The sequence below is a fragment of the Copadichromis virginalis genome, linkage group LG14 (genome assembly GCF_057382275.1).
Source record: "Copadichromis virginalis isolate Kocher_CV1m ecotype Utaka linkage group LG14, C_Virginalis_male_GT1.1, whole genome shotgun sequence".
In the NCBI taxonomy this organism is placed as follows: Eukaryota; Metazoa; Chordata; class Actinopteri; order Cichliformes; family Cichlidae; genus Copadichromis; species Copadichromis virginalis.
Window position 1 is genome coordinate 9,594,723 of NC_140631.1, and position 23,206 is coordinate 9,617,928.

General features: G+C 40.7%; 2 protein-coding genes across 3 annotated transcripts in view; one reads left to right on the plus strand and one right to left on the minus strand.

Moving 5' to 3' along the window:
* Positions 1–23,206, minus strand: part of LOC146693387 (calsyntenin-2-like) — a 333,610-nt gene that overhangs the window by 18,483 nt on the left and 291,921 nt on the right. The window contains exons 10-11 of the mRNA XM_085479236.1: positions 20,336–20,502; positions 17,155–17,303 (exon numbers count right to left, since the gene is read on the minus strand). Coding sequence (XP_085335362.1) covers positions 17,155–17,303; positions 20,336–20,502 — 316 coding nt within the window. The remainder of the gene's footprint in view (positions 1–17,154; positions 17,304–20,335; positions 20,503–23,206) is intronic.
* On the plus strand, positions 7,173–10,765 carry LOC146693388 (uncharacterized). Of its 2 annotated transcripts, XM_085479233.1 has the most exons (5): positions 7,173–7,550; positions 8,440–8,690; positions 8,858–9,025; positions 9,146–9,241; positions 9,692–10,765. In XM_085479233.1, the coding sequence occupies exons 2-5, from the start codon at positions 8,547–8,549 to the stop codon at positions 10,007–10,009; spliced, it is 726 nt and encodes a 241-aa protein (XP_085335359.1). In that variant the 5' UTR covers positions 7,173–7,550; positions 8,440–8,546; the 3' UTR covers positions 10,010–10,765. The 2 variants fall into 2 exon arrangements, with proteins under 2 accessions (XP_085335359.1, XP_085335361.1); XM_085479235.1 differs by having other exon boundaries at positions 7,173–8,690.

Below are 23,206 nucleotides of genomic sequence, written 5' to 3' on the forward strand. Positions count from 1 at the left end.
ATAATAATGCTACTGTGACACTGGGGGGTAATTTTTCTGGGGGTAGCGCAGGTCATCTACTAATTAGAAAGTTGGTGGTTCGATCCCTGGCTGCTCCAGTCTACATGCCAGAGAGACTTTGAGCAAGATACTGAACCTGGAGTTGCTCCTGATGTGTTCATCAGAGTGTGAATGATTGTGAGTGTTAAACAGAAAGATGTGCTTATATGAATGTGTGGGAATTATTCGTGCTTTAAAGTAGCAGAGCAGAAAAGTGCTGCATAGGAACCACTGACCACAGTCTTCTGTAGATGTTAAAGTTACCTATCAGCAGCGTGTGACAGTAGTTTGCCCTTTTTAAATGTTGACACTTGTCCTTATTTCAGTCAAGATGTTTAAATCCTAAGGAGTAGGTCACTGAGAGTAAGCCACATACTCTATAACAGCGGTCCCCAACCTTTTTTGCACCAAGGACCGGTTGATGTCCGACAGTATTTTCATGGACTGGCCTTTAAGGTGTCGCAGATAAATACAATAAAATAAAACCAGTACCTATACCAAAAAAAAGAATATTTATTCATAAAACACGGGAAAAGACCCAGGGGAACCGAGCTAACGATAAAAACGATAAAAAATAACGTTGAAAACTGATAAAAAAACCCTGAGAACCATCAATTTCACACCCGAACCTCAACTCTTGTGGCCCGATACCAAACGACTCACGGACCGGTATAGGTCCGTGGCCTGCGGGTTGAGGTCCTCTGCTCTATAAGGACTATCTAGCTGATACACAGCACCAAAGTGTGACAGGAAAGTGCTTAAAACTTATTTTATAAACATTTTGGCCCTCAGACAAACTGACATACACCTATGCAGCATCACAATGTAAAACTGTGGAACTTTATAGCAACTAATAAAGCTTGTCGATGGCATCAAGCCCTCTCAGCTGTGCTCAAACCACAGCTGTGTGGTTCAAACCCAGACCACAGTGCGTGCAGTTATTAAAGAGGCAAACCGCTCCATCCTGTCAGTGCTTAGGCAGCAGACACAGACCTGCTGCGTTTTCACTCGTGCATGGCTGCCTGTCTGCGTGTGATAGCATGCCTTTAAATGCCCAGCGTCCACTGGCAACATTCAATGCACAGGCTTGGATTCGAGCTCGATAGCTGAGAGCTCACAATACAGTCATGCAGAGAGAGAGAGAGAGAGAGAGAATAACCCAGCACACACACAGATCTGCCATATTCACCCACACATGTTCACACAAATGAGGGCAGGCATCTGACGTGCAGCCCTTCTATTGCATTATTTGATAAACACAGCGCAGTTTGCAGATCACACGGAACGCATGAGTTATTAAACTGAGAAAAGGCTAGGACGGGCTGAGGCTGTGTCGAGGCGGAGGACTGAGCATTGCGGGGGAAGGAGAGGTAGTAGAAGCACTGAAAGCCAAGCAAACAAGCCAGATTTTTGTTTTTACATTTCACCGAAGGCCTTTCAAGCACACAAACATCTGTCAGTGGGAGGGACATCATTGCCTTGTCTCCCTGCTGCGGCTCTGTAACGGGCTATGAGAATTCATAACTTTTTTTTTTCCTAGATTGGAAGTCTGGGCTATACGATTTCAGCTGTTATGCAGCCTCTATTTTCTCAGCTACATTCTCATGTAAATGATTCTGCAATGCTTGAATGTACTTGATGAATCTGTATATGTTGGGTCACCTACAGCTAGGTTAGAATTGTTTGTGATTAGCATTAGAAAAGCTGAAAGGAGACGGTAGATTTGCCAAAGAAAAGTGAAAAGTTTTCTTTAAAGTATTTGCTAGAACAATAACACAAGTCAGGTATTAGTGATGTTGTTGATGTTGATGCAGAAAATGCCCTTTAAGGGGTTTTACTGTGTGCACGGTAGGCCTGTCATGTCAACTTGATTAATCAGCCTGGCTTTACAAGTAGCTTTTAATGAACACGAAATGGCTAATTAAATACCGCACTTACATGCTGTTGTAAACATCATATCAGGACCAACTGGTTAAACAAATGTATCAAAATAAATAATTATTTACACTCTGAGATGAAGATACATAAATGTAAAGTTGTCATTCTTAAGAAAAATGTAGTAGGTATGAGTATGGTAGTTGTGTAACCATCGTACTCTTGTTTAACACACTCCTTTAAGTTGCTTATTAAGCCGAGCAATTCTATTTTATGACTTTTCAGAACTGCTAATTAAATTATATCTTTAACTTATTTCATGAAGAGCCACATTTTACACACACACACACACACACACACACACACACATGTATATATATATATATATATATATATATATATATATATATATATATATATTAGGGGTGCAACAATACATGTATCGATATTGAACCGTTCGATACAGTGCTTTCGGTTCGGTACGCATATGTATCGAACAATACAAATTTTTTTAATTTATTTGATCAACTTTTCTTCTGACGATGCTGTCTGTGTTGAGCGCTCAGTGGATCTGCGTTCGACTACTCCGCCTAGGCTGCACTGTCGAGTGCAGATCCACTGAGCGCAGTGTGCTCTTGTGTGTGTGTGTGTGTGTGTGGGGGGGGGGGGGGGGGGGGGGCAAGCTAGCGAGACAGAAGCCAAGCTCGTTGCAACATGGCAACTGCCTCAACCCTACCCGAAATTAAACCTCCCCCACCCTCATTCAGATCTGGCCTTTGGAACTATTTTGGTTTTCATGTGAAGTATGACCCTGAAGGTAAGCGCGTCATGGACTAAAGTAAAACAGTATGTTGGATGTTCCACGCAATGCTCAATTACATTTGCTGCGTTATGGCGTTAACGTCATTTCAACGAGATTAACTCTAACAGCACTAGTGGGAACACAATGAATATGACTGCACATTTACGCCGACATCATCCTAGTGCAAAGACAAGTGGAAGCAGACAAAAACAACAAGCACGCATGCTGCAAACTTTACCCGAGTCATTTAGACAGCCGTTAGCACATGATTCTCCTTATGGGGACCTGATATGTTTAATATGCTGCTGAGAATATAGCCCAGAAGAAGCGTATAGTAGAGCTTTTATTTTGGAAAGAGACATTTCTCTGTAATAAACTCTCTTTTCCAAAGATGAGTGATTTATCGATCAGATAGATTTATTTTATTTTTTAATTATTTTGTTGTTTCAGCAACATTTAATTTAAAAACTGTACCTTTGAGTTAAAATATATATTTATAATTTTAATAAATGACAAATTAAAAAGGCATGAACATTTTTTGTATCAAAAAAAATATCGAACCGTGACACCAAAGTATCGAACCGAACAGTGAATTTTGTGTATCGTTGCACCCCTAATATATATACATACATATATTTTGCCTCAGACAGTCAGAAATATTATAATTCAGATCAGTACATTTACATATTTTTGTATCTATAAAAAGAAAGCTGACACTCGCAAGACTTTATCAAAGGTGTGAGCATCACAGCAGAGGCCTTTGTGTCAAAGTAGCTGAAGATAAAACACAGTAAAACATGAAGGTGATTTTCCTGGCCTGGGATTTTAGAAAAATATTCTGCAGTACATCAAAAACGAAAGAAAACCATTAATCAACATATGAACATTACCTCTGAAGTTACAGTGGTTTTATTACAGACACAGCTAAGCGTTTTGCATAATTTTAAAAAGTTTACATTTGTTCAGAAGCCTATTGAATGGCAGAAATGAGGCTTTCTTTTCGGAAGTAAGTAAAAGGGAAAAAAACAGCGGCCGACAGCGCTGTAAACAACGGTAGACTTGTGCGTAACAAGCAAGCGAATAATGCAGAAAACAGATTTTTAGACGGGAAACTGTTGTTGAAGAGAGAGAGAGCAGTGCATGAAGTGTGGTGGAAGCAAAACAGCAAAAGTCAGAGGGAATTCATGGCGATGTTTTTGTGAAGCGTAGTTTGGATCTTCTTTTGCTGCTGGTTCGGTCAATAATGTTTGGAGAGAGATAAAACGAACAGCTTTAGAATCAGCGCAAAAAAGACGTAAACACAAAGCGTGGACCCGCCAAAACATCAGAATCAGCGAGCTGTTGGCTTTCAGCCCCGACCGTGTCCGTGCCGTCGGTGAGAAAGGCGACATCTCACTGATTCTGATCCATCGGCGGGTGCTTTGTTTTTATGTCTGTGCAGAATCCGTGTACCTCCTCTCATTTACTGTTTTACCTGTTTGGTGGTTCTTGAAATTTTGTGAGGTTTAACCTGAGATTCTGGCATTAACGGATATGGTCGCCCACTAAAGTTGTTCCCTAATACTTTAACTGTTGCAGTAATCTTCACATCATCAGATCTTTGTCTTCTCCATGCACCTTGGAAGTAGGTGAAGTTGTGCCACAAAAAATGTGTTGGCTTTCTCTAACGTTGCAAGGTCTTCACCTTTCAAAGACCTGTATAAAGCTCATACTGGTGATTGTTGTTGTGAATTGGCTCAAAATTGAAATCAATTATGAGCAATCACACATGTTTTATGCCATATTCTGAATAAGAATAAGAAAACATCCTGCTAATTAACAGTGTGTGTGTGGATGTTGACGTAGAAGAAACCAGAAATGAACTAAATTAAACTCATATGTGAGTTTTTCTTTAATTTATGACAAATATAACATGTAACACACCTATTAGCTGATATATTAGCTGAATTGTCAAAATCACACGGATACATTTTCAAAAGTCTTGAATGTAGCGCTATCATTTAAAAAATGGAGCAAATTCATTTTCACTTTCTTGACACAAAAGACTGAAACAAAAGAGAAAAAAACCCTCTTAAACTTAGCCTAACAGCAGAGAAAAACCTGACTGCAGTCTCTAATCCTCTGTAGTCAGGGGCATGAGGCCACAGTTTGGGACAAAAACAGGTTTCGGGGCATTGTGTAATCTTTCCCTTTCTTTCCTACGGTTATGGCTGGTGTTATGTGTCTGTGTGCCTGCTTGCAGCTTGGGCACCAAGCCATTGTTGTGAGCAGTGGGAGATACAAACTCAGTGATGCGGGAAGTCGGCTGCCGCGTGGGCCTGCAAAACACACACACACACGCAAACAGCAACTGGAGCCACGCCAACTTAATTATAAAGAAATATGACAAGGGAGCTTAAAAGGGCTGTTGCAAAGATTAGCACTGGATACTTTTATTTGCAAGATGCTTGGAGTAATTGCAGTTATTAGGTGTCAGCACAAAACAAATTTAAATGCATTTGGAGGAATCAATTATCATCTCTGTTTATTATGTGAAGAGCGATACTTTCCGCATCAGTCAAAACGGGAGTTTGTTCCAGCACTCGCGGACACGTCGTGGCAGCTGGCCATGTTTCAGCCTCCCAGTGTAACCGAGTCTGTGAAATCGCCCGTGTTATCAACTAGACTGTACACAAGGACTTACTGCTGGAAAATCACAATGGCTCACAAAGAGACTTATAGCCACAGGCTGACCATTAAGCAGTCTAGGAGAAAAACTGAGGTCAGTCAATATCAGTCAGGAACTAAAGGTTATGAGCAAAGCCCCCTTACATTTCTTATTTTGTCAATAGAGGTGTTCTTCTGTAAGAAGAGTCAACTTTAAACAAACATGTTTAAATTAACAAATCATAAATATAATGCAGAAAAGACCATATAGAGTATTGAATTAAATCTTAACCTGACCATGAATGGACTGGATTGTCTATTTATGGCACATTACCATGCAGGGAGTAGCCATCAGTAGACAGTTACACTGTGACCACAGACCAAGTGGTCAGCAGCAATATTCAGGTAGGCTGTGATATTTAAACGCCCTTCAAAATGTATGAATATCCCCCACACCAGCCTAAACCGCTGATACAAGTCAGGATGGCTCCAAGCTTTCATATTGTTTATACCAAATTCTGACCATGTTGCCTCACAGCAAGAAGACTGTCTTCATGTTGCAGCAGAAATTGAGACTCATCAGACCAGGCAATGTTTTTCCAATCTTCTATTGTCCAGTTCTGGTCCGTGTGAACTGTAGTCTTTGGTTCCTGTTTTAGCAGAAAAGGAGTGTCACCTAGGGTGTCCTTGACCATGTCTACATGTAGTTGCTGCCGTGTGATATGCTGATTAGATATTTCTCTAAATGAGCAGTTGAAGACCTAACAAAGAGACCAGTGCCCAGTGTGTCTGTTGCTGGAGGAAACCTGAAAGACCACAGATTACACATTAAACACATGCCTACAACATGACTCATTCACCCATTCACTTTTTTCTATAAATATGTGCTTTCTATCTAACATTTACACACATTCATACTCCGATGGATGTACCCGAGAGCAACTTGGGGTGCGTATCTTGCCCAAGGATATTAGGCATCCAGACTGGAACAGCCAGGGATCGAAACACCAGCCATCCAATGAGTAGATGACCTACTCTACCTTCTGAACTACAGCTCAGCTGTTTTGTCTGTTCCATGTCCTTGTTTTTTAAACTCCTCTAGGTACCAAGCAAAAATTGTAGGCTTGGTTATGAACGTGTCAGCCCACAAACTTCAAACCTAACAGGAATCTCTTGGAGACACTTGTCTGATTTAAAAGACACTCGACACAGCAAAGCTACAACTAGCTTACAGCTGGCTTCATGATACTTTCTTTGCAAGACTGTTTTGACGGGTAAAAAATGTCATGCGCTCCTACACTGAAATTATTGGTAAGTTGAGGTCACATGGCAAACAACCAGACTTTCAGTTTACAGCTTGCATTTTGCAGTGATTACTACACCACTCATTTAGTCCTCATATAAACATGACATGCCATTTTCATCCTACTACGTAATAGCTGTTAAACTTTATGATCTGATTATAGCTTTGTGTGGTAAAGCAGCTTATTAGCCCTGTTATGTTAGTCAGAGTCTTCTAGAAGAAAACCTTTATAGTGTGTGTTTTATTATCAGACTGCTCGTATATAAACATATACACATCGCTATCACTCAGAGTGCTCCTGCTGTTACGGAGAAGCATAAAGATTAAAGTCAGGGTAGCAGAGCTCTAGAACTAGCTCATATAGTTGGAATGATGCTATAATAACTACACTGTAAGACCGAATAGTAATACTTTGATAAATGAAATGAGTTCCAACTACTTAAAAACCTGTTATAAGTTCATACACCTTTATTTTTTTGAGTAGTTTGAACAATTTTGTTTTTTCAAGTTACCAGTACTTGAATATATTGATTAGTTTCTAGCATTGCGCTCAAATAATTTGAGTTTTAACACTGACGTCACTTACGTGCCTACGTACGTACCTACGTGCGCCACCTGTTTCTTTATGAAGTGCTGGCAACCATCTTGGATTCCTCGCTTCGAGTGCGAATGCCCGCTCATTACCCCGAAAGAAACTTGTGGAACGTTAATATCCGAACAGAAATAAAAACATTTGTCAACGGGTTTTTTGCGGCATTGCCTTTGACGCTGGATAAAGGAGGGCATGCTATGGTATGTTACGGACTTTTGAACTGGAACAGCTAACCCTCTGCACTTGGCTAGCTGCATTTACCGCCTTCGCGGCATCTTCAGGAGCGCTTTGTGGTAAGTTTTATTTTTTCTGAAACTATAGTTCTCCGTTGTAATATGGGTTTTTATCGTCATAAATGTACAACTCTAGCAGGCATTTAAGAATTACATGCATGCGTCGTTTTATCCATGTCGGCTTGGCCCCAAAGTGTTTGCATGAATTATGCTAATACGCTCATATTTAGTATAACACATTATTAGTCCCTGGGACTAATAATGTGTTAATAACTTTTCTAATCTCTTACTATTTTAAAAGAAGTCTTTAGAAGGCATTTCTGGATTTGCAGATTATAAACTGCCTTGTGGTTAAATTGTTGAATCAATATGCACTGCTGCGCTGCTTCACACTTAGCGCATACGTGGATATTGATATTGGCTAGCCCATTTGCTAACTAGTGGAACTTAAAACTTACGTTTAGTTCTCTGGAGTTGTACATATTAAAACTGGGGCAGCAAAATTGTAGGCACAGGACATACTTACAAAAGCAGTGAATAATCATTACATAATTACGCGGTAGAACTTGGTTTACATTGCAAATAGTTATGTATACCAAGTTGAAATGTAGAATCTTCTGAACTGTAAAATTGTTGTGCCTGGTCTATTTTAGGTTAGCTTAAGGGTGAATCCATCAATAATATATTTACCAAACAGTTATTTTTTCGTTTTATTTTATTCTGATGCCCAGTGTTCATTAGTGAAAGACTTAGTTTTTTATCTGTCAGGGGCTGGGTCTGTGAACCAGCATTTTGAGTTTATTTTGTAGTTTTGCTTTCTTATGTTATATTGAAATGAGGTGAAGTTCTTGTATTGTTGTTATTATTAGTTAAGGTTTAGTTGAGTTCTGGGCTGGTTATGTTTCATCTGTGTCTCCTTGGTTGTGTGTCTTTTCTGTTCTCTGTGTAGTCTGTCTTGTCTTCTGTGTTTTACTGTTATGTCCATGCCAGGGCAGAAGTAAATTTTCAGGGGTGAAGATGCTGTTTACCTTGACCAGCTAAGACTACAGATTGTAGATGAAGTCGAGAAAAGTGAAAAGAATCCTGATTACAAAGCTGATGCTCACAACTTTGGCCTTGCAATGCAAAGAGATCATCAATGATGACCTACCAGTAGGTCAGATCCTGGATTGCTGGCCTACTCTGAAATCCCAGTCCCAGGTAAGAATGTATATAGATGTATCTAACAAGATGTATTTTATATCAACCCCTGTTATCTGGCCTGTCTGAACAAATTATGCCTTTGGAGTGTAAGGATTTTGATGTATTTTGCAAAGATTTATAGACTAATTGAAACTTGTAAACACAAATGTATCCTGTGTGTTCAGATCTGTGCAGAATTCCACAGGATTACAAACCTCCACCTGAAGAACCACTTTTATGCTGTGTTGGACCAACATGCTCCCCGGCTCCAGAGCTTATTCAGAAAGAAAGCTGTTTGCACAGGGAACGTGTCTGATGTCCTGTCTCAGCTCTTCAGAAGCTATAATCTCCAGGTTAGTGAGTTTTTGTCTTGTTTTTTGAGCTTCATTTGATTTGATCAATTTTTCAATTTTAATTACCATTCTTGACTAGGTTAGCCAATAATTTAAAATAAAAATTTTCTTGTGATGTAGGAACAAGCTGATATCCATGCCCAAAGTGCTGGTGTGCTTCATGCCCTCTCTGCCTATTTGTACGAAGACACCTCTACCTTCATCAAAACATGGGATGTAAGTTTTGGACAAAGTTGTGAACAATATCTTAGTAGCATCCTTGTTTAGATTTCTCAAAACATTATGACACTTTGAGAGTTTGAGAAGCATCTCCATGCTTGGATCTGTCTACAACAGTGTCCATGTCACATAATGGAAACACTACATGTTTTTAATGTGCGTAGACCTTCTATAATGTTCCTAGCCCAACCATACATCACTGTACAAATGAAAAAAATATATAACTCCTATTGACTTTCTGTTGTTATTGCTACGAAGAGGTATGACTTTGCTTTACTAAAAGTACTATTTTTGTCAGTTTGTTTTCTCAAATCTTGGTGTGTTGTGGCTTTTTTGTTGTTCAAACAATTGATTTCTGAGCTAGTAATAATCCAGAAATGTGACTTGTATAGATGAAACTAAGAGAAATAGGAATGCACTAACATGTAGTAATTTTGTTTTCTGTAGATGATGCATTCTGATAGACCAGATATTAGTGAAGTGCCACTTGGACTCCTCCTGATCAGAGCCAATTCCAGCGATGCAACATTCTTCTGCCCTGAGAAGACTGCAGTTTTGGTCGAGGGTAACATGATCATTGTTTTCACCACCCTGGCTGATGCATTTCTAGTAATATTTGGACTGGCTGACGTCCTGCACCTAAGCTACCCAAAATGTTTGGCCAACATTTTTGACTTTATTCAGAAAGTTTTGATGGGTCTGAAGGGTGGGAAGTTGAAGCCCAAAGTGCTGAGTCTTAAAAATGATCTTTTGGCAGCAGAATAATGTCCAGGATTCCTACACAGCCCTCAAGTGCCTGTTAAAGCAAGTAATTCAGTTTATCATGTTTCCAAGTCTGGATAAGTTTTTTATAAAAAGAGAGAATAGAATAAAGAAATCTTTGCAGACTCTGTTTCATACTTCATTATCTAAAAGCCACATCCAAAGTAAAAGGGGTGATTTTATTATTTTTATTTATTTTTTTCCCCCCATTATCACTTGTGTTTTAGTTGATTTTGATTGTGTTTTTAGTCAGATAACTGTAAATCTATAGAGAAAATGAAGGACAATCTCATTTCTGGCTTCTAGGTGGGATCTTGAATGTCACTTAAGGAACGTTCCTCCTGAACTACTCATAACTGACATAAGGCGCTAAGGAGGTTTATAACACTTTGTTTATGTCTCTAAAGAAGTATTTTTCTATTTAAAATTTTATTGCTTTGTTGTTGAGACTGTGATTGCACTCTACAAATGTGCATTTTGCATAACCACAGTACTGGCATATTAAAAAGGTTACCAATTATATTTCAGTGTATTAGCTGCACTATACTATTACTTTCATTCGGTTTTCCCACCTAATAATGCAGGATTTTCTTTTCCTTTTGTTTGTTTTTTTAATAAAAAGGCCATACTCATGTGTTAATCAAATTTGAATACTCTTAAAACATGTTGTGAAATTCTTTATTTCTAATATTGTAACCTTGTGCCACCTTGGGCTTTTTGTGTCAAAGTAACTCAATAAATCTGTAACTTGAATTTATATTTTCTGTCTTATGTTTTTACAAGTGTAATTATTTTGGGCACTTTTTTTTTTAAATCAAATTCAAAACACAGTAGATTTGGATATTACAAGCATTTGTATTTAAAATTTTTGAGTTGTATTAGCTTAAAATGGTTAACATTTTGAAACTAAAAATTAATTCCTTAAAGTTACTTGAGCTAGATTTGTACTTGAAACTCAAAATATCAAGTAGAGAGTACTAAACCAAAAATGTGGATATAACATAAAAACATTTATCAATGGTACTTAAAAATATTTATCTAAAGCTAATAAATAAAGTGTGTTTATTTAACTTTTATTTTTAAGTTTTAGTTACTTAAAATATTTTATGTAATCAGTTTCACCAAAAGTTTTGAGTAAAATTAACTTATTGGGTTTTACAGTGTACTAGTAATTACTGACATTTAAAAACATCAGAAGTCAAGATGACTCCCACACAGATATAGCTACAGTGATTAGTCTAAGACTAACAACCTGATAAGCATTCCTTTTTGAGGTTTTGCAGGCATGTGACCACCATTCTGGATGCCTGAGATTCATAGTGACAGTGTAAGAGCCCAGTCACACATGCCTAGAGACTGGTCCATGACCATTTGTTAACCAGTGGTTGTGAGGGAAAAATGTATATTTCATTACCGGTCGCTGGAGGTTGATGGCAGTCGCTGGGAAAATGATTGCTAAATCCCCAGGCACACAAGCCTACGGACCAGTAAGTGACCACCATGGCAACCACCTATCACTAAGGAAAAACATGTATTCTCTAATTGTTTGGAAAAATCCTCACTGGGATTGCTTTGGCTTTTAGCATTTTGCTGCGGTTGTACTTTAAATGAAAGTGAGTTGTCCAAGCTGTGCTGACACTGTGGGAAGTGCAACACAGACCAGAAATGGAGACGGTCTGACCATCAGAATAAAAGTTGCACCTTATGGCTAGTAGTTAGCAAGTGTTTGCAGACAAACGTAAGAAACTGCAGCCAACTGTAACAATTTGGTAGCAACCACAGCAATGACGAAGAGGTTTTTGGCGTAGCACCTGATAGGTTTGTAGCTTGAACCCATCCGCTGGAACGTTGAAGACAATAGGGTAGCCTCCCCCTCACCCTAGATGGTTCATCCTAGATAACACTGTGAGGAAGTCCTGCAGTTCATCTAAACAAAGAGCACTTAGACTAGAACAGACGCAACGTTAATCCTACCATAAAACAATAAGACACGGTATGACCTCTCATGCTCCCAAAGTGCTGTCTAATACACACAAAGTTTGCAGACTATCAAGGATCAAAACCTCTACCAATCTACAACTAATTACAAAACTCTAAGCATATATAAGTAAATATTTCTAAGCATAAATGACAATCAACAATACAAATCTAACAGCACCTTCTTCGAATTTGATTTCACACAGCTAGAGTTGGCAACACTGCAAGCCAGGCGGGAGAAAACATTTTTACGTCCCATTTTTCAATTGTATCACATCCAATATAACGGACAACTTTCTGCTCATGACGTCACATCATAAAACTCAATACCTGACCCACAGATTCAGTCATTTTTATTCCCCTATGTAAATACATGTACATGTACAACAGCTCTGCCAGCTTTTACATTTTCCAATTTTATTGTCCACAGACACCACAAACTACTATATTCTTACAAAATGTTGAACTAATATTGCAAAATGGTCAAAACCGTCATTGTTATCACTGGTTCTGATAAACTGTATCCTATCCTTCAGTCTTTCTTTGGTCTTTTGATAGTTAATGCTAAATTAATCGTCTGTAATCTGGGTGTGCTATGTGATATTCAGCCTCACTTTTGAGAACTATACAAAGCAGGTTTCTCAGTCCTGCTACTACCGTTTGATCAGCACTGAGTTTCAGCAATACTGAAATGATCATTCATGCTGCAGTGGTCTTGTAACTGGTGTAAATCAAGAATCAATTAATAGATTTCAAATGTTTCAAAATGCAGCAGCAAGACTTCTTGTAAGAACTAAGACAAGTGTACGTATTACACTCGTTTAACGGCTCTACATTTGCTGCTCATTTGTTTTAGAATGCATTTTAAAATTTTATGTCTCACATTTAAAGCCCCTCATGGCTCAAGGAAACATATTGGAACTCTTGTCTCAGTGAGCAGCCTGAGATTCTGCAGGAGAAATCTGACTGTTCACACACAGAGTGTTTGCTGTTTGGGAGACTTGTTGTAAAACGCCCTGCCTGCAGACCTTTGCCTTCTTTTAAATCAGCTATAAAGAAACATTATGTAGAGTTTTTTATAATACTTTAATATAGCCCTTCCATTTTCGTCCACTTATCCAATTCAGGGTCACGGAGCCCATCCCAGCTGAGATAGACAAGCATTTATACTCGCGTTCACACTAACCCCACTAACTGCATGTCTTTGGACTATGAGAGGAAATCAAAGAGAATCCACGCTGACACAATGAGAACATGCAAGTTCCACACAAAAAGGCCAGACTGAAGGTGGGTTCAAACTCAAGACCGTGTTGCTGTGAGGCAACGGTGCTATCCACCTCTCCACCATGTGAGCACTTTGGTGTTCTTTACTTTATTCTTAACCACTGAGGTACACTGTTTCAGTCTTTACTTGTCTCTTACTTGTCTCTGTGTTATACTGCTAAACCAATTTTTATAGTTTGAACTTTGTGTTTTTTAAATCTTTCATAGGGGAATGCTTTTCATTACTGGTAGTATGTCTTTTTATACAAAACGCGGGTGCTATTATGGCTATACAAACTTTTTATAATATCATATATAACACAAAATTACGTATGAATTCTTAAAATGATTCTTAAAACTCATTTTCTGGGACGTATTGCATATATTTTTCCATTTCGAAAGTTTTGGACATTTGCATCCCAGACCACGACTGGCTACGACCAGTGTTGGGACTAACACGTTATTAAGTAACGCGTTACAGTAACTACGTTATTATTGTGGTAGCGAGCACGGTAACTAGTTATTATGCCAAAACCGGGAACGCGTTACTCGTTACTGGGATTTAAATAGGCTCGTTATTCGTTACTTCGTGTGGTGGCTATCGCGGAGCTTCCACAGATTCAATAACATTAGCAAGTGGTGGAAGCCAGCAGGTGGATGAAGGAAAAGGGAGGCAAGAGGAGCAGAGACCCGAAGTGAACTGAACTTCAGGAATCGTCTCGTATTCAGAGAAAATATTACGTGTTTCGTATTGAGGTGAAAAGGAACAGTTTGTCCCGAACTTCAGCTACAATGAAAAAGACACAAAGCTGGAGTTATTCTGTCGTTACGCTGCACAGCTGCCTCTTCTTCTCTCATCCTCTCACCCTGCCTCTCCTGTTTCTACTTCAATCATGAAACTGATCAATGATCAGCTGATCGGCTTTTCTCTCTTGTTTATTTATCGCCCACTTTGCGCCAGAAAGAGGAAACCAGCGGATGTCGCGGTAAACAACAGCAGCACTTTTAAGCTTGATCAGCTGTTGTTAGAATTTATTTAATATTACTTTCTAGTATCAGCTGATGTTTGCTGGAGCCACAGCTGTAAAGCTGCTGGTCATGATGTCGGTTTGGTTATCTGGTGAGAGGGAAACATGAAGATGAAACCAGGAGATGTCCTTACTGAATCATCAGAGCTGAACAGGTGATGGAGAAACAGGTTTACCTTTTAGGTGACATGAATGAGTTGAAGGGAAGTTATGATCTGTTTCTGAGAGACAAATAACACCAGGATTCTTTTCTAAGTAGCTGACAGCTGGTAACTGTGCAGGGGCGGCTCTAGCAAAGTGTTGCCAGGGGTCCATGTAGGGCATTAAAAGGGAGAGGGGGGCACAAGGAAATACTTTCTTATTCTCATTTAAAATGTCTCACTTTTAAAAAAATAATTATCTGAGTCTTACAACAAACGATTGATAGATTGATGCATGTATACCATCAGAACAGTGTACATCACTGTCACAACAGTGTTTATTTTCATTCAAAGGCTTTATGATTTTTCCTATAATGGTGGGCCGGTCTCTAGTCAAAATGCCCGGGACGATTTTTTTGTCCCAGTCCAGCCCTGTATGCAGCTCATCTTCAGTCTGGTGTTACCTACATCTTCCTATTCAGAAGGCAGAATTTCCGAGTTCTGAGTACAATCGAAAGCACCACGACTGCAGTTTTCGTGTTGGATGTAAAAAGCAGGCTAGGATAGAATCAGGTGTGGGATTTCTCTCGTGGAAATGTGGACATTATTTTTTCCTTTCTATTGGTAGGTGGCACAGTGCACTTGTGGCAAGTAAGCAAGCTAGAAGACTGGCAATCTTGCTGGGTATCCAGTTACGGAAGCAACACATTAACAAGAGAATTCTGAGTAAAACCAAAGTTACTTTCCCTAGTAACTAGTTACTCTGAAAGTAATGAGTAACTTGAAGTAACTGAGTTACTTTTGATAGAAGTAACTAGTAATGTAACTAAGTTACTAATTTAAAGTAACTTACCCAACACTGGCTACGACACAAGCCATGTCGTATCGAGTCGTGATTGTTCACCCTCGCGTTGAACATTCCACGGCCAATCTCAAGTGGGCATGTGCAGTAATGTTTTTCCAGACCGGTATTTTCACCAGTTTTAGCAGGAAAAAGCACAGGTGCGTGTCAAGGGGGTCCCAGTGCTGTGCGTTGTGTCTCACTGGCAAAGGCTTGTGGGATACCTTAATGAATCACAGCCAGTGTTAATGTCATTAGTCACACCTGGACTTCGATCACACACACAGGTGTTTTCTCTCTGGCTGATTAAATCTGTTATCTGCAGCACTTCTCCAATCACATCTGAGCCCCAGAGCCAGCTGAAAGCACCTGTCCGGGAAGCGTCCGTCTCCATTTTCGTGTTTTTGTGGTACGAGAATAATGCACCGTCGACGCCACGTTTACACTTTTATTGATTCCACAGCATCTAGAACGCGGAATCAATAAAATTCCGCGTTCTAGTACAGATTCCGTGTCTGAACCGCTCTCTGTGACAAAAAACAAGACCGAGGACGAGGGGAACCCAAGATTAACGTGGTTCGTCTAATTATATTCTCAGTGCCTGCAGTAATTTGGCTTATTAGGCGTCAGCAAGAAAGACGTTTAATTGCATCGCCAGGAAATATTTAGCATCTCTGTTTATTTGTGTAAAGCCATGCTGTCTGTAGCAGTGAAGGGAGTTTGTTCACCCGCTGATGCCTTCTTGCAGGAGGCCAATTTCCAGACTCTCAGTGTAACTAACAGAGCTGAAAGGCAAGATTTACTGTCTTTTTTTTTTTCTGGCGTCAAACTGGATGTTTAAATAAAACTCATCCCCTAAACATGCTTGGACACAATGAGTGGACCCCATTTTTAAACATTAGCCACACATGTCCTCAAGTAGTGTTTTATTCCTTATTTTACACACACACACACACACACACACACACACACACACACACACACACACACACACACAGCTGCGGCAACTCGCAGACTGGTCAGCAGTCTGTGGAAAAACTTCATTTAAACAACATTTAGCAATGATGCAAGCTTAGCCCTTATTAGCATAATGTATTCCTTGATAATCGGTGCGCCTCCAGCTACGACTCTGCTTCATCACCAGCAGCTTGTGCAGCACACACACCAACATGTGCATACTCATCCATCCACACACTCACACACTCTTCTGCTGTGTTAGTTGAAGTTCTCGGGCCTGCCGCTGTGCATCGAACCCATCGGGAGGGCGGAGAGTGAAACCCCAGGGCTGTGCTGCAGGGGTCTACATATATTTAAAACAATCATGAATTTTAATGGTAACCCGCCAAGGGAGGCTGTTTTACCAGCCAGCCTCTCTTCTCTGTGCCTTGCGTCTACAAGCACGCACACATACACACACGCACACGCGCACACACATACACACACGCGCGCACACACACACACCCTCTCCTTTTGCATCTCTCTTCCCCTCGTTCCTCTGGCAAAATCCAGGAAGAATTATTAATACATGACATGAAAATGTAAAAACCAGCCCCCGGTGGCGACAGTGAACCGAAAATGGTGTATTAAAGGAAAGGGGAAGCGACAGCAGAGGAAAACGAGAAACAGAGGGCGGGGTGGGGATCAATGCGTGGAAAGGGAATCATATATCAGTCGCGGTGTGATGTCTGCCGTGTTGTTTTAACAGAAGTGTCGAGGTGGGCGAACATCTTAAAGAAAAGGTACCCAGAAACAGAGAAAGCGTGTGAACACTAAAGGAAACAAATATCGTCGTGTAGGAAGAAAAAAACGACAGAGAGACACACACACGAAGCAGATTTCAGTAAAGATAAAGGAGAAAAAACAAGGCGAAGAACAAGACGAACGCGGCAGTGCACTCACTGGACGGTAGTGGAGATGTGCAGGCGTCGGATGCCTGGTGTGGGAAACTGACGGGAGTTTATGTAGGAAACTTTCCTCACAGCAGCGTTCATGTTCTCCAAGTCCTCGCCCTCCATTACCAGGATGGATTGAGCTGGGTTAAAGTGAAACTAGGGAGAGAGAAAACACAGATGTTAGACGGAGAGCGAGAACTGACACAGCAGATGATAAAATGTCGGTGGGAACAGAGCCATTTAAAACTGAAATCAGTCAGCTCTAATTGAGATGCTGTAGATTAGCCTGTGCATACGAAAGCTGACAGAGTGAAAGCGTGCAGGGCATGGGCAGATTAACCTGCTGCAGGAGAAGGGGGGGCAGGGGTACAGATTCCACTCTCTGTGCAAAACTTACCGTTTACATACCGCGCGGCTCACGCTTTGCTGTGTGGTAATGTGATTAAACTCCAACGATTTCAAGTCGTGGCCTTAAGATCAAATAATTAAATGGAATCGGTACTATATGGATGTTTCAGGGGTGGCCGCAGCTTCGAAGGAAGAACAGCTTATCCAATAATCTGAGATGCTTTATTCAAAATCCAGATCCTCAAGTCTGCATGTTTGCCCAAGATACGACCTATAAACATGCCGCCGTGTGTCATCTCTGTTTATTGTATGTGTTTGTGGGTTTGACCAAGTGAATGTGGCTTATACTGAGAGTAGAAAAGACTAGAAAAAACAACATTTTCAAATGTATTTCTTTCACTTATCCCATTCAGGGTCACGATTCAAATGAATAAGCGTTCCTGGGTAAACTGGAGGAGGTTGCGTGAGGAGAGGGAGCTCTGGATTTCTCTGCTTAGGCTCCTGTGGCTGAAACCCAGAAAACCAACTTTTTGTTGCTGAACCTTTAGTGTATAGTGTTTGATATTTGTGATGCAACAAGAGGCAAGGGTGCTTATAATCCCATGGTAGCACTATCATGCCCAGCCCTCAGGCAGATGCACCTATGGTATAAATTTGAAAATCCTTGAGGTCAGCATCACTGAGATTCGAACTCATCTGAGATTTTTAGTAGATGCACGATGATATTTCAAAATCCTATGTCACCTCCTCGAGTTATCATATTCACAAACTTGGGGGTCCACGCTGCCCGCCTGCCCGGCGGGTTGACAGCAATGCTCCATCAGCCTGAGGGGTAAAAACTGAATAATTTCAGCAGCGTTTCTGCAAATGATAAAAGGTCACTACCTTTCTGCTTGTTTCCAGGCAGTCCCTGTGTTCTACAGGTTTCACTGTACAGTGGTGCACACATTAGTTTGCAGAGACTCGCAACTTGTTTGAATCAGGCAATCCATCAAAGTGAACATCACGGCTGCGCTGCTTTACCATGCAACGGCATAAAACAAACACATCCAATGTTCACTGTGATGGATCACCTGTTTCAAGGTAGTTTCAGGCTTCTGCTTCCATACTGTACTGAAATAAATGAAAACCTGGCATAACTAAACATGGCAGTATGATAATAATGGGAATATGCATGAACTAGTAAATATCGTAAACATAGAGACACACAGTAGAGCTGGTTTTACAGAGCAGTGTGCTCTCCTGCAGAGTTTGATGGTAGCGATTTGAAGCCTTCTTACTTCAAAAAGGATTCAGTGTTCTCCTGCCAGAACTGCAATGAGTAGTTCCCATTTTCTAAAACTGGGTATCAGCACCAGGGTGAAGTTACTCCTCCTCTCTGTGGTGCTCTATACAGTCCCCACGCCCTGTCATTTTCCCCATTCACACTTCTTTCTGTCTCCTCTCATCTTCTGTTCTCTGTCTATACTTTGTGTCTACCTGCCTCTCTGCCTGTTATTCTCCTCTGATTGTGCAGTGCCAGCTGTCCACCTGCCTGGCTAAGCTTCCCGTGGACTTCCAGGGGCCAGATGAGTGTGTGGCTAAGAAGAAAATTAAATGGCTCTCAAAAGATAAACTGCATTGGCCCTAGAGAGGCTCTCCTCTTCTCTCTCATATCCTCCACCTCATCCCAGCATGCCTTTTCAAAAGGCTGGCATGCATCTCTTTGCTGCGCCACAGCACAAGGTTCTCTATAGAAGGATCTGGAGTTTGCTGGAGAGGGAAAAGCTGAAGAGGGAGAAAGAATAAAGGAGCTGAGAGTGGTAGGGTGCTTACAGGCGATGGCTTTGAGTCCACACAAAGCCCCATCTATCTTGTATGCCCTCTATCTTGCACAGCACAGTGAGATCAATTAGCTACGCCAGTGAAAAAGGGGAAGAAGAAGGTAGTTGAAGATTTTCAGGAAAGCCAGGTTTGGTTGCCATTACATTTACTGATACGTTTCTTTCTTCTTCATGGTCATGGCGTTTCTAAGGTAACTGCCCAGCTGTCGGGTATAGATGAAGTGCTGGTAAGTGACCTCTGTGTCCAGGGTATACATCTCTGTTAGAGTTCTCTGCATGAAGTTGATCATGGGCAGCACGTTGGGAGACGTGAACTTGCAGTTTTGTACATAAGAAATGTACACTTGCTTAAGAATAGGGGTTGAGGTATGTTTCCTGCTTCTGGCGGCAGATTTTATTGAGGGCCGGGAAGGCAAGAACCCGACTCGTCTCTTCCCCTGTGCTCCACTGCTTCATTAGTTGCTTAATCAGGTGGCGACACTGTTTGGATAGACACAGGTAATACGGTACAAGCTGACTGGTGTGCTTCAGGAACGCACAGATGACCGTAGCCTCTGTTAGTCTGGATAACAGCTGAACCACTTACATGTATATACGCAACACTTTCCTTGTGACATTACGTTATACTGACCAACGTACTGGGTCACATACACATAAAACCTACGGAGTGTTAACCCCGTAACATTATGTGGTCTGCAACTTCATGACTGAGTTGGTTTATTTCTTAAACACTTTACTTCCTGACTGAGGAATATCTAGGAGATTCCATGAACTGACTTATGGCAACACTGGGATCCTGTTACAGTACCACACTTGAATTCAGCGAGTCATTCAGTAATTGTTTGGCTTTTGGTATCTAAAACACTGAAAAAAGCCCATCCTCTGTTTCTTTTAATATCCATTCTCTTCACTGAACTGATGTGATCTGCACTATTATCCGACGCTTTAAACCAAGATGAGAGGTTTTACTGCAGTCCCTCTTTTTGAAACACCTCCTTTATCTCTGTGTACGTGTACCTTTATACTCTTATCCAGACTCTCGAGGGAGTTTATGTCCAGTCCCTCTTTGCAGGCCTGCAGACAGGATATGACTTTCTGACTCTCAATCTTTCCCGGTCGGATGGTCAATCCAGAGAGGCTTCCCCGGAAATATTGAGTGAACCGCGGCTTGGTCACCTCCCCACCTGCAGAAAACAACAACAAACAGATAAAACAGTGCGTACTACTACAGTTCAGATAAATGAAAATCATTTTTCCACTTTTTATGGAATCATTACAGAAGGTCATGTAAACATTTAGTTACAGTAAACCACTGGTTTATGATCCTTTAGGTCAAATAATGGTTATAAATGGCCCAAAGAATCATGTTTTGTGTCTCCCAACCTATGATTAAGTGGAAGGGTACTGCTGTATAAGTGCAAGTGCTCCTCAGCCAGCCCATCCAGGCTAAATAAAGGTAAGGAAAAAGTCAACACATTTAAAGGCTGTCCTCTGAACTCCATAAAGGCCAATACCAGCGATATGAGTCTCCAAACCACTCATTAGCTGAAAGGTTACCAGCTCTGGGTATCAAAACGTCACCTTTGGATTCCTGTCCTTCCTTTCATTTCTCTCTTCCTTTTCCCTCTTTTGGTCTCTAATTCTGGCGGTAATCCACCGAAGCACTAAAAGTATTGAACATTCCGCTCATATGACAACAAAATCCAAACTGGCTCATTGATCAAACACATTTGGAGGATGAAGTGAAGCAGTGACCGATGGGAAGGGTGCATACCAAGAGAAAGTCTTCCACTCGTGATTAATTGATCTGTCTTGCCTCTCAACATACTTCTGAGAGACTCTGTGCCCTGATCCACCTGCTCTCAAGAGACTGCTGCTGGCAAATCCAGGATGTTTTTCACACCTGCTTCTTAATGTTGGGAAAATATGTACAGCTTTGGCCAAAATCAGGCATGTCCACAGATTCTTCCATGATTGCCGCTTGCTTTGCATCTAATTACTCAGTAGATACAGCAAGTGAGGGACTGGGTCCAGTTATCTAATAGCCTCGAGCTAATCTGTTATTAACCGCATTAACCCGTCACTTGGATGCCAGTGTCTTTCTTCCACTTTTGCATTGTAAGTAGATTCTTTATAAGTTGATCTCGTTTTGCTCTGACCTGTGAACCTCAGCCTCTGTGTCCAGTAGACACTTAATCCTGCAGCTGTAGACAGTGGGCTCTGGGTAGGATTCCAGATGTAACACATTATTTTTACTGCCTTTACTTTACTACCAGGCATCTTTGAGTATCTCAGCTCATACGGATGGTAAATAGGTTGTAACAATCTTTACCTCTGGAGGATCCTTACACACATTATATGTGGTGCTGCACTTCTGACAATTCCTTCCTAATGACTGAACTAGCTCTGAAATTTTTAAAGCAGGTATACTGCAGCAGTTGAGTACTACGGATCCCTGCTGTGAAACTGCTGCAGGTAGGTGTCAGTGGCACAATCTGCAGGGTAATATGAAGGAATTGGCAGCCCTTTGGGCTATAGATGTTAAAGGCCAAAGTACTGACAATAACATTTGTCTGCGATGGTCGCCGTGTGTTCATGCAAGGCTCCAGTGCACAAGTATTACTGGATTTGACAAAAATAAGAGTCATCTACAAAAATGAAAACTCCCCCTGGATATACTGTCCTTACGCCAGCCATACTTACCTCTGCCAAGGAGGTTATGTTTTTGGCAGCGTTTATGTAATTGATTGAATGAATTCTGATCAATTTAGTGGGGGTGTTAAATCTGTTACATTTTGGCTGACATCCACCAAAGTCTTTAAGGTCAACTCACTGATTTATTGATTAAAAAAAAAAAAGCCTCATAAATTAGAAACTATGTGGTGTGTGTTTTCAGGATGTAGTAGCTAATGTTTAAAGATTTCAAAGGTCATGTTACATTTGACCTCTGACCTCTCCTTTAAGGTCAAAGCATTGATCTGAAGGTCAAAGTGATAATAATGATATCCAGAGCTGTTTAAAACTATGTTTCTTACTGCCATTGTTTGTATCACATCACTATGATGGACCTCGGACCTCTTCTTCAATGTCAAATAGGATCAAGCTTTCATAAAATGGCTTTTATCTTTAAACTATAATTAAAATTTTACTGCCTTTGTTTGTATTGGTAGTAGTGGATTCTAAATATCACATTATAGTTTGCATTCAAATATCGTTTCACATTTGACCTCTGACCTCACTTTTACATTTCACATCTGCCTTTCTCTCAAGTTGATCCCAAAATGAGTTACAGCTTTAAAGAAAGGGAATGAGCTGCCTTGGTGGAGACTCGTGCTCATTTAGCGCTTCTTCTTTGTCTTAATAACTATAAGTTATTTTTTTGTTCTTATTAAGTCATCATAGGCCAGAGAGGAAAAACCAGAAGCAGGAGAGTACGTCTATTTCCATTTCAATTTCAATACAATAGACCTCCACACTCTTGAAAACTCTTTATACTTTTATGATGATAAACTTTCCTTTGGGGGTCGCCCAGTACCTTCTAATTGTAACGGCACATTTATTACTGTCTTAAGTGATGCATTTAGCTCTTGAATGGCTCGGTCAGCACAGATGGAGACACAACTGACCACTACTGGAAACACTTTATCATGCCTCGCTCTCCTGGTGAGAAAACATGACAGAAATGGGGAGCAGTGAATCCAGCCCTTCAAGTCAGGGAGGCTATGATTGCTGACCTGCAGCTACATTGTGCACAGTGACTACTCAGACAGAGCTCCCTTATCACCCACGGGGCAGACAACAGAGTCCTACCAGTTGATGTGATCTACCCGGGGGATCTTATCAACCCAGTTGCTTGTCATCTGCTCGCCTGCCTTCTTAGATGAGAAA

Excerpts from the sequence above, each read along its gene's own strand:
- LOC146693388 (XM_085479235.1), top strand. The coding sequence starts at position 8,547 with ATGAAGTCGAGAAAAGTGAAAAGAATCCTGATTACAAAGCTGATGCTC. Across the intron at positions 8,691-8,857 it reads CTCTGAAATCCCAGTCCCAG|ATCTGTGCAGAATTCCACAG; the intron begins GTAAGAATGTAT and ends CTGTGTGTTCAG. Across the intron at positions 9,026-9,145 it reads TCAGAAGCTATAATCTCCAG|GAACAAGCTGATATCCATGC; the intron begins GTTAGTGAGTTT and ends CTTGTGATGTAG.